This window comes from Anoplopoma fimbria, chromosome 3 (genome assembly GCF_027596085.1).
Source record: "Anoplopoma fimbria isolate UVic2021 breed Golden Eagle Sablefish chromosome 3, Afim_UVic_2022, whole genome shotgun sequence".
In the NCBI taxonomy this organism is placed as follows: domain Eukaryota; kingdom Metazoa; phylum Chordata; class Actinopteri; order Perciformes; family Anoplopomatidae; genus Anoplopoma; species Anoplopoma fimbria.
This window is the reverse complement of record NC_072451.1, coordinates 9,976,309-9,990,437: the sequence shown is the minus strand read 5'-3', so window position 1 is coordinate 9,990,437 and position 14,129 is coordinate 9,976,309. Positions and strand designations below refer to the sequence as shown.

The window sequence follows — 14,129 nt, the reverse complement described above, 5'->3', positions numbered from 1 at the left end:
TAGTGCCTTTCTAGTATTACGAGCACTACAACTGCCGACTCTGCTGGGTAAAGGACCAACCGCTCTACCTCTGAGCCATGCCTTAAAATGAAAAAACTACTGCATATAAAATTAAAATAAGTTTTTAGTGTCTCCAAGGAGCTGAGTGATATCTGGTAAATGTCCTCAAGTGATGTCACTTGAGTCGTCAGTTTGTTTTGTTCATATAGTCTGCTTTATGTTTAGAGACGTATTGCCCATGTGACACTTACAACAATGCCATTATGCAACAGTGCACATTAATACAAACAAAAGAAGAAAAACTACTGTTAAGCCCACAATACCATCTTGCTATTAAGCGTTACTTTTTGTCACGTAGCTGCCATCTGCTGGACTGGAACAGTGGAGCTTTCTTCACAGGAAGTTAGGTTTATGCAACAAAACCACTTAGTTCAGGAAAAGAGCGTGGTTGATCTGAACTTGACTAACTAATGACTAATGTGACTAGCAAGTGATTACAAAGCTAACGACTGCTGTGACAATGGCACAGTTCAGATATCATGCAAATCACATTTTTTTTGTCCAGACTTCACCAACCTAGCTGCATGGGTTGCTGTGGTAACAACTTGGCGTCGGTTACTATGTAGCTGTGCTTGTGACACGGCTTTCTAATGAGGAAGCATTCACCCTTAAAGCAATCTCTGTCAAGTCGCGCTGCAGAGCTCCTCCATCTCACCAGACAAACTCAAAGACAGAGGAGGCTGGTTTATATTGCAAGGGGTAAGAAGCAGAAAGTGAAAGCAGAGTGAAAGTGGAAGTGCCTGCTGACAATTTATTTCGGCATCTGTCCAGGGACTGTAGTTCTACTCTGTTTTCCTCCATAACGCTATGCTAGTAGCGGTATTGACTTTTAGTTTCTCAAGGGGCAAAAAACAGTGACCTCCTGAGTGGGAGTCCTCTGTTCGCACCAACACTCCCACCCACCCTTAGCGGACTATCCCCACTTTATACTACATCAGTTGCTCTGAGCGTCTGATAATGCCGCATGTGGGTTTACATCAGAGTTAGTTGAAAGCCTGGTGTGATGCTAAAGGGTTCCACCCTGTGAGGGTACCAGTCACCGGGGGGGCACTGACCAAGCTTCAGTATTGGACGAGTTGGGAGTGAGACAGGGACGACTCTTCCCTTTCTACCAAGCCGATCGCTCATTGACCCATTGTCTGCCCGGTTCGGGGCATTTCTACACACATTTACTTGTATCAGATAGACGCAGCTTGTGTTGAAATTGTTTGTATTGAATGGCTGGGACTGCACCCATTAGGAAAGATAATAGAAAGTACTAATTTTGTAGTTAATTTCATGCTGTATAACTTCACCTAAACGAATATCAAAATGCTTAAAAGTTATTTGCCTCAGGGGATCATAACGGTCCACAGCTATTCATGTCATTCTTTCAAGTAGTTGTCAACATATTCCACCCCATACCAATGTGTGGAATGTATTTATGGACAGATGGATGGTCAAGAGATCTGGCCAACATCACCAAGACAGCCCTAGCAGACTATAACAGTAACCAAATATAGCAATCCTTCTCACCACTCAGTTCTGTTCTCATCTTTCTGTCCCTATAACTTACCCATACCAAATATTGTTTGTGAATAAAAACACTTTTTTTGGTTTGTGTCTGTTTGCAGGTGAAATGTGACCAGTACTGGCCCAGTCGAGGCACAGAGACATATGGGATGATCCAGGTGACCATGCTGGACACTGTGGAGCTGGCTACGTACAGCGTACGAACATTCGCCCTATATAAGGTGAGAACCCTTATTGTACACTGTGTATATATTCAGAGGACTTTCAACCCAACACAAGTCTGAATTGAATGCAGTCAGATTAAGGAAAAAGCTGCAGCAGCAGATTTGAAGCATGCACACAATATCTGTTTAAAGGATAGATCATAAAACAGCCAATTTTAAGTTGAGTCTCAGATCCCATCATTCTATAACATGTCCCCCCTGCAGTGCGACTGGAGCAGAAGAGGCTGTGGATATTATGGAACAGGCAGTAGAACTGGCTCTCCAATATTTAGTAATGACAACGTATCAGTGGAGTCACTAGCTAAAGCGGAAAAATAAATTCATCAGTGATTCAGCCTGTGAGAGAACAGCCTGTCATACTATTTTGTTTAAGTCTCAAGCTCTGTCTTTCTCTTACCTGGAGCCAGGCGCAGGGCACACTCCGTGCAGAAGTTTCCATAGATATTCTGTCATGTCTTAGTTAAATCGTAACAGACACTGAATGGTACAAAGCCATCGAGAGTCGAAGAAGAAGACGATTGTGTCTTGGTGCTTAAATGAGGAAAATGTGAAAACTCTGGCTTCCTGAGAGTTATGAATAAAAGTTATGATGCCTTTACTCCTGATTTGATAATAAGTGGTTTTACCATTAACAGTACTGTACCAGTGTACTCATTCATCAATGGCTCTTTATAAATTGATTATCAGGCTTTTGAGTGCTGCTTAGAAGCGTTTGTGATGTATCATCATGTGAGATTCTCACATAAATCAGTTTGGTGATTTATCCATTAGTTACTGTGATGCATTTATTTTTAATGACAGTTGAAGGCTACATTATCAAATCATGGATTTTTCAGTTTGTTGAATCATATTTTTTTATAAACAAAAAAACTTTTTTGTTAAAGACATTTTTTATAGCAGAGTTTATTAACCTCTTAAACCCTATCCCTAATCCCTTTCCCTAAAAAATGCCTAAAATAACATACCCAAAATGCATCAGGAATAGCTCCTCCACCATAAGGCTTTTATGTATCTAGTCTCCTTTGAAAAAGTAAGAAGCTAAGGAATATGAATCCGTGGTAACTAAACTAAACTATTTTGCCATCCAAGAGAAAATGGAGAAAAAATAATATATAAATGTGTATAATCTTAATTTCAATATTAATGTAACTGAATGTATTTTCCTATTCTCTAATACTCTAATACTGTTAATATTATGAAAAAAAAAAAAGTACAACATTTATGATGTAATTTGTGATGTCATACTTAGCCGGTCTCAGTGTTTTGCCACGTTTACTGTTGACATGTTTGCTGCTAACGATGACCTTAACTTCAAAACTATATTTCCATATAGTAATGTTACAAAAACCATAAAAAAAGACAGTTTGGTCAACATACAAATGGGTTACGGATTCTGAAAGCTGAAACCTCATTTTTTTGAAACAGTATAACATTCATATCTTTTGCAAATGATAATTACGAAATAAAAAAATGTTTGTAACTAGATCATTGGTTGTCCCTTTGGGTGGGGGCTCTGGGGTTGATGATTGTATCTGTGCTCCAACAGAATGGCTCAAGTGAGAAGAGAGAGGTTCGACAGTTCCAGTTTATGGCCTGGCCTGACCATGGAGTGCCTGAGTATCCCACCCCAACACTGGCCTTCCTACGCAGAGTCAAGGCCTGTAACCCTCCAGATGCTGGACCCATGGTGGTCCACTGCAGGTAACCTACCTCTTACATCTACACAAGGCCTCAGTATGCTTCAAACAAAGTGTGTCTAAGGTCTGACATAGTGTGAAATCCCCTTTCCAATGGCGTCCAACACTTTATGATACATTCTGAAAAAGACAAACCAACAAGCATGCCACCTTATGCATTGATTGGTCAGGTGTGTTGAGGTGCGAAAGTAGGCAGGGTTTTAACTTCTTGTTTTTACAACTGAGTGCAACACCATGATCACAGGGGCCTCTTTTGTGGGTGCTCGGGAGTTCACCTGTGGGTCATTTTTGAGCACCCATGGAAAAATTATATCAGGGGAATACTTACATTGTCAGATGAAGATGAATAGATAATTGGAAACGCTGTTAAAGCAAGGAGCTTTGACTCTGAACTAAACTTGTGGCCTATGTTTCACTTTCTTGGTTTTATCCAACAGTCCTATAGGTTTTACAACACTCAGTGGTTTCATATATCGGTGTCATTTGGCATCATCTTGTGAACCAACTGGACCTTACTGACACTTCGCTAAGCCCTTCCCCCCGCTGCTACTCCTTCAAGCTGACAGAGCTATCATGGAGCCCCACACTGTCACTAACTGTACTCCTTTTTTTTTTTTTTTTTTTTTTGAAAAATGATTTCAGAGATTAACATCCAGAAGGGTCTACAATAAGTGATGAAAGGATGTAACACAGCCTTTAACCATGACTAACTCAAATAAAAATGAAGAAAATCTAAAGAGATTGCATTAGAGGCTATGGAGCAAAGCTGGATAGTTGTTAGACCCTGGTTGGTGCGGTCTAATGTTATGCTATGATTGGCTTGCGCTGGAGGGGAGGGAACTTAGTGAAGGGACACAATAGCTTAGTAGAATATGGCGGAGTGCACGGCGGAGTGTACTTAGTGTACGATGTAGTGCACGGTAGTTTTGAGATTAGCCATTTTATACAAAATTGAATACAAAATTGCGGCTGCTATTGACGGTGGCAGGGCTATTTAAAACGACGGGTTTGTTAAGAATGTCTTAGGGTCCGCTTGTAACAATTCTCTCCAACCAATCAGTGGTATGTGGTGTTTCAACTCCACCTTCTATTGGTTCAGCTCACTTGGAACCTCGACCCAGGGGGTACCAGGAGTGGAGTGGTTCTATTGCTTAAAGAACTTAACGGACTGCAATGCTTGGAGGAAACACGGCTATTGAATAAAATAGAAAAGAGACTACATACTTTACCCACAATTATTTTGAAATACTTATACTTTGCGTAAACTCTATAATATCATTGACAGTAAGTATGTAATTGTAACAGAGAACAAAACAGAAATCCTAAAAATGGTTTGTATTGTATTGCACAAAGCTCATCCTTGTTTACCAACCCAGCTGGTCTGTGAAGCTTTACGCCAAAGATATCAAAAGAATAGGAGAAGCAAAGATCTGAAAATCCAGTCCAGTTTTTTCTAGAGTGCTCCCTCCATGCTGTCTAAGAGACCCTCACATCTCATCTTCTGTGCAGTGAGGTCAGTGCGATGTCACAATCCAGCACAGCACATGAAGGGCTGACGCAATACACTGAATCACTACACAACATGTGTCTGGTAAAGGTTGTTCTTTGTCACAATTATTTTATTTATAAGTGTAGCTAAATGTAACAAAATATAAGCACAGAGTGAGTCTACGTTGATTTTAAACAGTGGCCAGCATGGACATCAGTGACACCTAAAAGACAATGGTATACAGTAATACATAGTGTAAAGGTGGGTTCGGATTGTACTGTACACAAAGCAAATTTTCACTTCTCATTATTTGTAAGAATATAAGACTGTCAGTCAGTCTCAATGACGTCATTCACAGCAGACAATGCAAAAGGTTGTTTTTTTTCTGCAAATATTATTCAATTCAATTCAGTTTATTTTGTATAGCCCAGAATCACAAATTACAAATTTGCCTCAGAGGGCTTTACAATCTGTGCACATGCGACATCCTCTGTCCTTCCCTCACATCGGCACAGGAACAACTCCCCTAAAAAAAACCTTTAACAGGGAGAAAAAAGGAAGAAACCTATGGGAGAACGACAGAGGAGGGATCCTTCTCCCAGGATGGACAGAATGCAATAGATGTCATGTGTACAGAATGAACAGCATAACAGAGATACAACACATTCGATGTATATGACATAAATGATTCATATAATAAGACTACTTATAATAACAGCAGCAATTATTACAGTAGAATTATAATTGTGAAAATAGGGATAGTAATGTGATTAATAATAATAATCGAAGTAGCAGTGGGTGTCAGTCGGCTCACAGCAGGAGGCACGACTACGGTCCAGGTACCACAACGATTCATGGAAACCTGCAGAGCGAGAAAGCAAAAGGGCTTCAGGGTGGAAGTAAAGCTAAAATGCTTAATGGTACAGGTAATAGTAATAGTAATGTGACTAGTAATAATAATGGTGGTAGCAGTCGATGTCAACAGGGCCGTAGCAGGATGCACGACCACGGTCCAAGTACAGCCACGATTTATAGAAGCCTGCGAAGCGAGAAAGCACAAAGACTCCAGGGTACAAGCAAGTCAATAAGCGTAATAGTACAGGCAATAATAATAGTAATGTGACTAATAATGATAGTGGTAGTAGTAGTGGGTGTCAGCAGGGCCTCAGTAGGTGGCATGATGACAGTCCAAATATAACCCCGATTCCTGGGAACCTGCGAGGCGAGAAAGCACAAGAACTCCGGGGAAGAAGCAAAATCAGTAATGTGCATAAAATAGGAGATTAATACATAAAGATGGAGGGAGAGAAGAGGAGAGAGAAGCTCAGCGTATCCTAGGTAGTCCCCCGGCTGTCTAGGCATATAGCAGCATATCTAGGGGCTGGACCAAGGCGAACCTGAACCAGCCCTAACTATAAGCGCTATCAAAAAGGAAGGTCTTAAGCCTGCTCTTGAAAGTGGTGAGTGTGTCTGCCCCCGGACTGAAACTGGAACCTGGTTCCACAGAAGAGGAGCCTGATAACTGAAGGCTCTGGCTCCCATCCTACTTTTATATACTCTAGGAACCACAAGTAACCCTGCATTGATTGAGCGCAGCTTTCTAGTTGGGTAATATGGAACTATAAGTTCCTTAAGATAAGACGGTGCCTGGCCAGTTAGAGCTTTGTAGGTAAGTAAAATAATTTTAAATTCTATTCTTGATTTAACAGGGAGCCAGTGCAGAGAAGCTAATACTGGAGTAATATGATCTCTTTTCTTAGTTTTTGTTAGAACACGTGCTGCAGCATTCTGGATCAACTGTAAATATCTAAGAGACCTATTAGAGCAGCCTGATAATAAGGAGTTACAGTAATCTAGTCTAGAGGTAACAAATGCATGAACTAGTTTTTCTGCATCGCTTTGAGACAGGATTTGCCTGATTTTCGCAATGTTACGTAAATGAAAAAAGGCTGTCCTTGAGATCTGTTTTATATAAGAGTTAAAAGACAGATCCTGATCAAAGATAACTCCAAGGTTCTTAACGGTAGTGCTGGATGCTAGAGCAATGCCATCTAGAGAAACTATATCGTTAGATAATTGATTTCGAAGGTGATCTGGGCCTAGTAGGATAACTTCTGTTTTTTCAGAGTTTAACATTAAGAAGTTACAGGTCATCCAGGTTTTTAGGTCCGTAAGACATGCTTGAAGTTTTGAGAACTGGTTAGTTTCGTCTGGCTTAATTGATAGATATAACTGGGTATCATCTGCATAACAATGAAAGTTTACTGAGTGTTTTCTGATAATATTCCCCAAGGGAAGCATATATAAGGTAAATAAAATAGGTCCAAGAACAGACCCCTGTGGAACTCCGTGACTAACCCTGGTTTTCATCGAGCTTTCATTGTTTACATATACAAACTGAGATCGGTCTGATAAATACGACTTAAACCAGCTAAGTGTGGTTCCTTTAATGCCTATTAGATGCTCCAATCTCTGTAATAGGATTTGGTGATCAATGGTATCAAATGCAGCACTAAGGTCTAGCAATACAAGTACAGAGACAAGTCCTTTGTCTGAAGCTATTAGAAGGTCATTGGTAATTTTCACCAGTGCCATCTCTGTGCTATGATTCACTCTAAATCCTGACTGAAAATCCTCAAATAAACTATTGTTATGCATAAAGTCACAGAGCTGATTTGCTACTGCTTTCTCAAGGATCTTGGAGAGGAACGGAAGGTTAGATATAGGTCTATAGTTAGCCAACACCTCTGGATCAAGAGTAGGTTTCTTAAGAAGAGGTTTAATTACAGCTAGTTTGAAGGCCTGTGGTACATGGCCCGTTAGTAAAGACAGATTGATAATTTCTAATAAAGAATTGCTAATTAAAGGTAAAACTTCCTTAAGCAGCCTAGTCGGAATCGGGTCTAAGAGACAGGTGGAAGGTTTAGACTTAGAAATAGTTAACGTCAATTGTTGAAGGTCGATGGGAGAAAAGCCATCTAAATATATTTCAGGTTCTACAGCTATGGATCGATCGGTACTGGTTGAGGGCAGTAGATTATAAATTTTTTCTCTAATAGTTAGAATCTTATCATTAAAGAAGTTCATGAAGTCACTACTACTGAGGTTTATAGGAATACACGGCTCAACAGAGCTGTGACTCTCTGTCAGCCTGGCTACAGTGCTGAAGAGAACCCTAGGGTTGTTCTTATTTTTCTCTATTAATGCTGAATAATAGGTTGCTCTAGCATTACGGACCGCCTTCTTATATATTTTAAGACTGTCTCGCCACATTGGTGGAACGCCATATCCTTTCAAGTTTTCGCGATATTTGCTTTAAATCGCGGGTTTGAGGATTATACCATGGAGCAAACCTCCTTTCTTTTATTAGCTTCTTTTTTAGAGGAGCTATAGAGTCTAGTGTCATTCGCAGTGAGCATGCAGCACTATCAACAAGATGGTCAATCTGAGACGGACTAAAGTTAGCATAGGAGTCCTCTGTTATATTGAGCAATGGTACTGAATAAAACCCTGAAGAAATCGCTTCTTTAAATTTAGCTACAGCATTATCAGATAGACATCTAGTGTAGAAACTTTTGCCTAATGGCGTACACTCTGGTAGAACAAATTCAAAGGTTATTAGATAATGGTCCGATAAAAGACAGTTCTGTTGAGAGACAATTACATTTTCTATTTCAATACCATATACCAGAACAAGGTCAAGGGTATGGTTAAAACAGTGAGTCGGTTTATGTACACACTGACAGAAGCCAATAGAATCTAATAATGAACTAAACGCAGTACTAAGGCTATCATTATACACATCCACATGAATATTAAAATCCCCTACAATAATAACTTTATCTGTCTTAAGGACTAAACTAGATAAAAACTCTGAGAATTCAGATAGGAATTCAGAATACGCACCTGGTGCACGATACACTATAACAAATAAAATTGACTTTAATGCTTTCCCGCTCGGGTTTGAAAGACTAAGAACAAGGCTTTCAAATGAGTTGTAATTTAATTTAGGTTTCGGGTCTATTAATAGGCTTGAGTCAAAGATAGCTGCTACTCCACCTCCTCGGCCTGTGCCTCGAGGAATATGAGTATCAATATAACTTGGAGGAGTTGATTCATTAAGGCTAACGTACTCTTCATGACACAGCCAGGTTTCAGTAAGACTTTATTCTGATTAAATTGCAACTTTATGCTTGGGATAGTACAATGTTGTTTCCTAAAAATATTACAAATGTATTCTTGAAATCTCAGAACACAGCAATATATGTGTGATATGTTTTGAATGTGCAGAAAGTTTTAAACATGGCCAAAATCTTTCTTAAACGCATATGTGCTCATAAAGTCCAGCGGTTAATGTAATTAATGTTTTATTGAGGTGAATAGATGCTGCATGCATACTTAAAGAGTTTACTTCGTCAAACAATAGGAACAAAAGAGAAGGGATGAGTAAATTGTGCGTTGATTGCAGGAATAACATTAAATAAGAAAAGTTGATCTTAAGGAGAATAGATATTTGAAAGCAATACATAATACCAGAGAGCCTGCACTGGATACCATGGCTGGAGAATGAGGAAAGGTTCAGATGTCATTTATTAACTGTTTTCAGAAGTATAAGAAGTTTAAAACCACCACATTGTTTGTATTCAGAAGTATTATTTTCAGGAAATATGCACAATTATCAAACAAGGCAGGTGTGGAGGGATTACATTAAACAGTATTGCATGGAGCCACATGTCTCTGGAACAGAGGGTTTAAAGAAGCAGCTAAAAAGGGACAATTTTGAAGACAATAAGAAAAACAGTCAAGTAAAATAGGTTCCATTTTGATGTTTTACAATAACTGTAAACTGAGATTTGTTTTGTTATGGTTTACCTTTGAAACTGTTCTAATTGCTTTAATGCTTTGTTCATGGTTTTAATCTCATTTAAGTGTCAGATGCAATGTTAATGTTTATTTTTTACTGTAGGAAGTGTAAGTGTATTTATTGTTTGATATATGTAATTAATTTGGTCCCCAAACAGTAATTGTTACCAAAGCAACAACAAATATATTCCAAACATTAAACAACCATGCTCCTCTTTGTTCTCTGTTCAGTGCCGGTGTCGGCCGCACCGGCTGCTTCATCGTGATCGAAGCCATGCTTGAGAGGATGAAACACGAGAAGTCGGTGGACATCTACGGTCATGTGACATGCATGCGGGCTCAGAGGAACTACATGGTGCAGACGGAGGACCAGTACATATTCATCCACGAGGCCCTGCTGGAAGCTGCAACGTGTGGAAACACAGAGGTCCCCGCCCGAAACCTGTACGCCCACATCCAGAAGCTGACCCAGATCCCTCCTGGAGAGACCGTCACCGCCATGGAACTGGAGTTTAAGGTTGGTGCCAAATGGTTTTTTTTAATCTGTTTTTTGCATGGTGAGTTTAAAGTGGCACTGCAATCACGCCTCTGCTGTGTTTGTCTTGATTGACAGACTTTTTGTAGCAATGTGGCAGTATGAAATCAAACGGTTGTTTTAGAATAAAGCCATTGTAAAATAAAAAGAATACAAATATTATCATTTCTAAGGCTAACCAGAGAACAATGTGAAGATATGAGAGCAGGTGTGTCGTTACCAGATTTGTGCTGTCTTGTTAGAGCGCAGTGGCTTGAGAACTTCCATTTAGACCATTTGATTTGTCATTTTTTTCACTTTCGGGTGGTTCGTCCATCAGTCCAGTCTTGTATATGTGATATCTCAGATACACCTAGAAGGTAATCTTAGAGGTCAAGGGGCACTTGTTACTTCACGTCCGTCTTATACTTGTGATATATCTGGACGATTAGAGCAAAATGTTTTGTTTTTTATTTGGCAAAAATATCCACCTGGATCACTTTTTTGGACAAGTAAGGAATTAATATGCTAATTATGACAATTTCAAACAACAATGTGTAATAGAATAAAAAGATGAAGTGATGATATTTTGGACAGACATGGATGTAAACTGCAACATGACTTGTGGGCGTTGGCATACAACCGAATGCGATAATCCTAGCTAAATCCACTTTCACAAATCTTCTGATTTAATGGAAGTGCAATGCTAAATGTCCGTAGTGCTCCTCTTAACCGCATGACGCAGGGAGAGCTAGGGAGGAGGAGGGATTTTTTTATCTTCAGCCTGCGTAAAAGAGATGAACTCCTTCTCAGAGGAGGAACTGCCAGAGCTTAACTTCTGAGCTCCAGATGATGGGCCGAAGGAGAGGGAGAGTGAAGAGGGAGAGAGGGCCGGGACAGACCGGATGTCTGACGGCCTCAAGATAAGGGCCTGCTGGGTTACGTGGTTTTACCCGGGTTGAGCTGCAGCACTGCGCCCACCCTCCGCTGCTCACTCTGCACCGAACGACACCGCAGTGATTTAACCAGCCACACACATACAGGGGGGGGGGATCATGCTGCTTGTTCGAGCAAGCAGGACGGCTGTAAATCCGGACAGAGCATAATTAGGTTTTGATCCTCAACTCGCTGTGAATTTCTTTCACAAGCACTTCTCAAATTGACACTTGCCCTTGTGGTGCAGAGGAATCACATTAGGGCCCGTCAGCAACAGCCAGCCCCCCCACCCCTCCAGAAAAACAATTGGGTTGTTGCTGTCAAAAGTTTTATTCTCCTCGGCTTATTATGTATAGCAGGCTTCCTACGTCAGCTCGCAACAAATGTGTGAGAGGTCGTTTTGACTTTTTGATGTCCTCGGGATGAGTTTTAATGCGCCCAATCATCAGGCTTATTTGAAGTCAGAGAAAGGGGATCAGCTCAAAGTGCATCATTTTCATATATCAATAAGTGTGTTCTCTCCCTGCGCCCTTTAATAACCTTGCAAACACACCACATTCCACCAAGACCGATTGTATTGCACCATCACAAACATCTGTGTCCTCCTCTCTGTGTATTTTTTCAGAAACTGGCCAACTCTAAAGCACATACCTCAAGATTCATCAGTGCCAACCTGCCGTGTAACAAGTTCAAGAACCGCCTGGTGAACATCATGCCTTTCGAGTCCACCCGCGTCTGCCTGCTGCCAATCAGAGGGGTGGAGGGCTCCGACTACATCAACGCTAGCTTCATCGACGGATACAGGTGAGTCCATAGACGCCATTAGGGTGCCACAAAGGGACACCGACAGAGGAAGGCAGAGCTACTGCGAACCAGGAGCTGTACCTCTAATGAATGTGGAGGTGGACCTTTTCTCTGGCAGCTGACAGCAGTTTCACAGCCTCCTGTTCTTTTGTTGTGTCAGTTGTCAACACAAATTGGTCTTATTGACAGGCCTGCTAATTCTCTCCAGTTTTTTCCCTCTCTTGTAAATGGATAGCCTGTTTGAGATGGCTGGCAGTCCAGAGAAACAAAACGATTACTGCTGCAATGCTGCTGCTGTCTGTGTCCACAAGAGTTTTTCAATCATGGGCCTTAGGACCCAGACGTCAGTGAAATAATGACTTCTCTTTACATTTATTACATTGTATCGAGTAAAAACTTATTTTACAAATAGCTTTAGTAAATACATGTTTTAACATAACGCTACTTACCAACTTGAAAGGAATAGTTCAACACTTTAAAATGCCCATATTCACTTTCTTTCAAAGAGTGCTATGAGAAGAATGTCATGTATGTATGTTACAGGAAGTAAAGAGCTGGTTAGCCTAGCTTAGCATAAATACTGTGAGTCAAAAGTTAAATATTAAGCCTACCAACACCTCTAGGTATCAATACAAATAGATTACTTCATTGGATACCCAACACATGAATGGATGCTCTGTGTGTGTGCGTGTGCGTGTCCCATTAGCTAGCTAATCACCAGTGCACTGCACAGCTCTCACACAGCAGTTACTGCTGATAACCTGTTGCCCAACCCACGCTGGCGGGACGGGGTTGTCGTGGACGTGTTACGCCCACCCCTTTCGACCCCCCCTCCCAGATTAGAACCATTTGCTCTGACAGCAATGTTGCTGTTATTAGCGCTGTTTGCACTGTTATCACTGTTAGCCGCTGGCTCAGACATCTCCACAATTTGCAGCTGCTGCAGTAGTTGGCCAATCAAATCGAAGAACACTTACTGGGATTGGCTACGAGCAAAACCGGCACCCTGAACCGTTAAAAAAAAAAAACAAAAAATATATATATCTTATTTTTTACTCTTGCCATTTTCACGAGTGAACATTACCCCACATATGTAGCATGATGTGTTTTTCCGGATATGAAAATGTATAAAAAAAATAAATGTGAATAAAAAAAATGCTTATCTTAACGTGTGTGTGTGTGTGTGTGTGTGTGTGTGTGTGTGTGTGTGTGTGTGTGTGTGTGTGTGTGTGTGTGTGTGTGTGTGTGTGTGTGTGTGTGTGTGTGTGGTAGCTAAACAGAGAGGTGAAGAGAGTCTGCCTGATTTTCCAACACAAACGTACCTATTAGACATCAGCACTGGTCATGTCACATGTCAGATAGATAGCCAATCACAGGCCTCTCACAGAATAATTCATTTTAGGAAAATGTAAACCCTAATTGGAAGTACTTTCTAGTGCACCAGCAGAGTAAAGCGTGGGCTAATGAATCAGAACTTTCACTTGCAGCGAGGGTGGGTGGGTCTTGTTCTTGGCAGTCAGCACCTAATGAAGTCCCCCAGGCACCTCCACCTAAGGGAGGGTAGCGGAAGAGGCAGGCGTGTCCTGTAATTCCTGTTGCAGTAATTAATAGTGGGGTGAGAAACAGGGAGCACTCTCCCTGAGCTCAGCCTTTAAAGTGCACAGTGTGGATTAGGATGGATTACAGTGTGGTGGTGACATGATAATGGTGATTAGTGGAGGTGTCCAGTGACTTCAAGGTATATCAGCTGTAGTTACTTACCTCAGACCCTGTCCATGGGGATCCAACAGCAGGCCTATTACCGGTATATACCGTATTTTCCGCACTATAGGGCGCACTGGATTATAAGGCGCACTGTCAATGAATGGTCTATTTTCGATCTTTTTTCATATATAAGGCGCACCAGACTATAAGGCGCATTAAGCGAAACAAAACAGTCAGTCAGTCAAACTTCCTCCACTTCCGTACCATTGATTCATTAATGTTGAATTCTCTCGCAGCTGCTCTATTCCCATGTTCTACTGCGTGAC

General features: G+C 40.9%; 1 protein-coding gene across 1 annotated transcript in view; it reads left to right on the top strand.

The window, feature by feature from the left end:
- Nucleotides 1–14,129, top strand: part of ptprfa (protein tyrosine phosphatase receptor type Fa) — a 241,120-nt gene that overhangs the window by 214,932 nt on the left and 12,059 nt on the right. The window contains exons 28-31 of the mRNA XM_054596551.1: nt 1,674–1,793; nt 3,343–3,497; nt 10,077–10,362; nt 11,921–12,099. Coding sequence (XP_054452526.1) covers nt 1,674–1,793; nt 3,343–3,497; nt 10,077–10,362; nt 11,921–12,099 — 740 coding nt within the window. The remainder of the gene's footprint in view (nt 1–1,673; nt 1,794–3,342; nt 3,498–10,076; nt 10,363–11,920; nt 12,100–14,129) is intronic.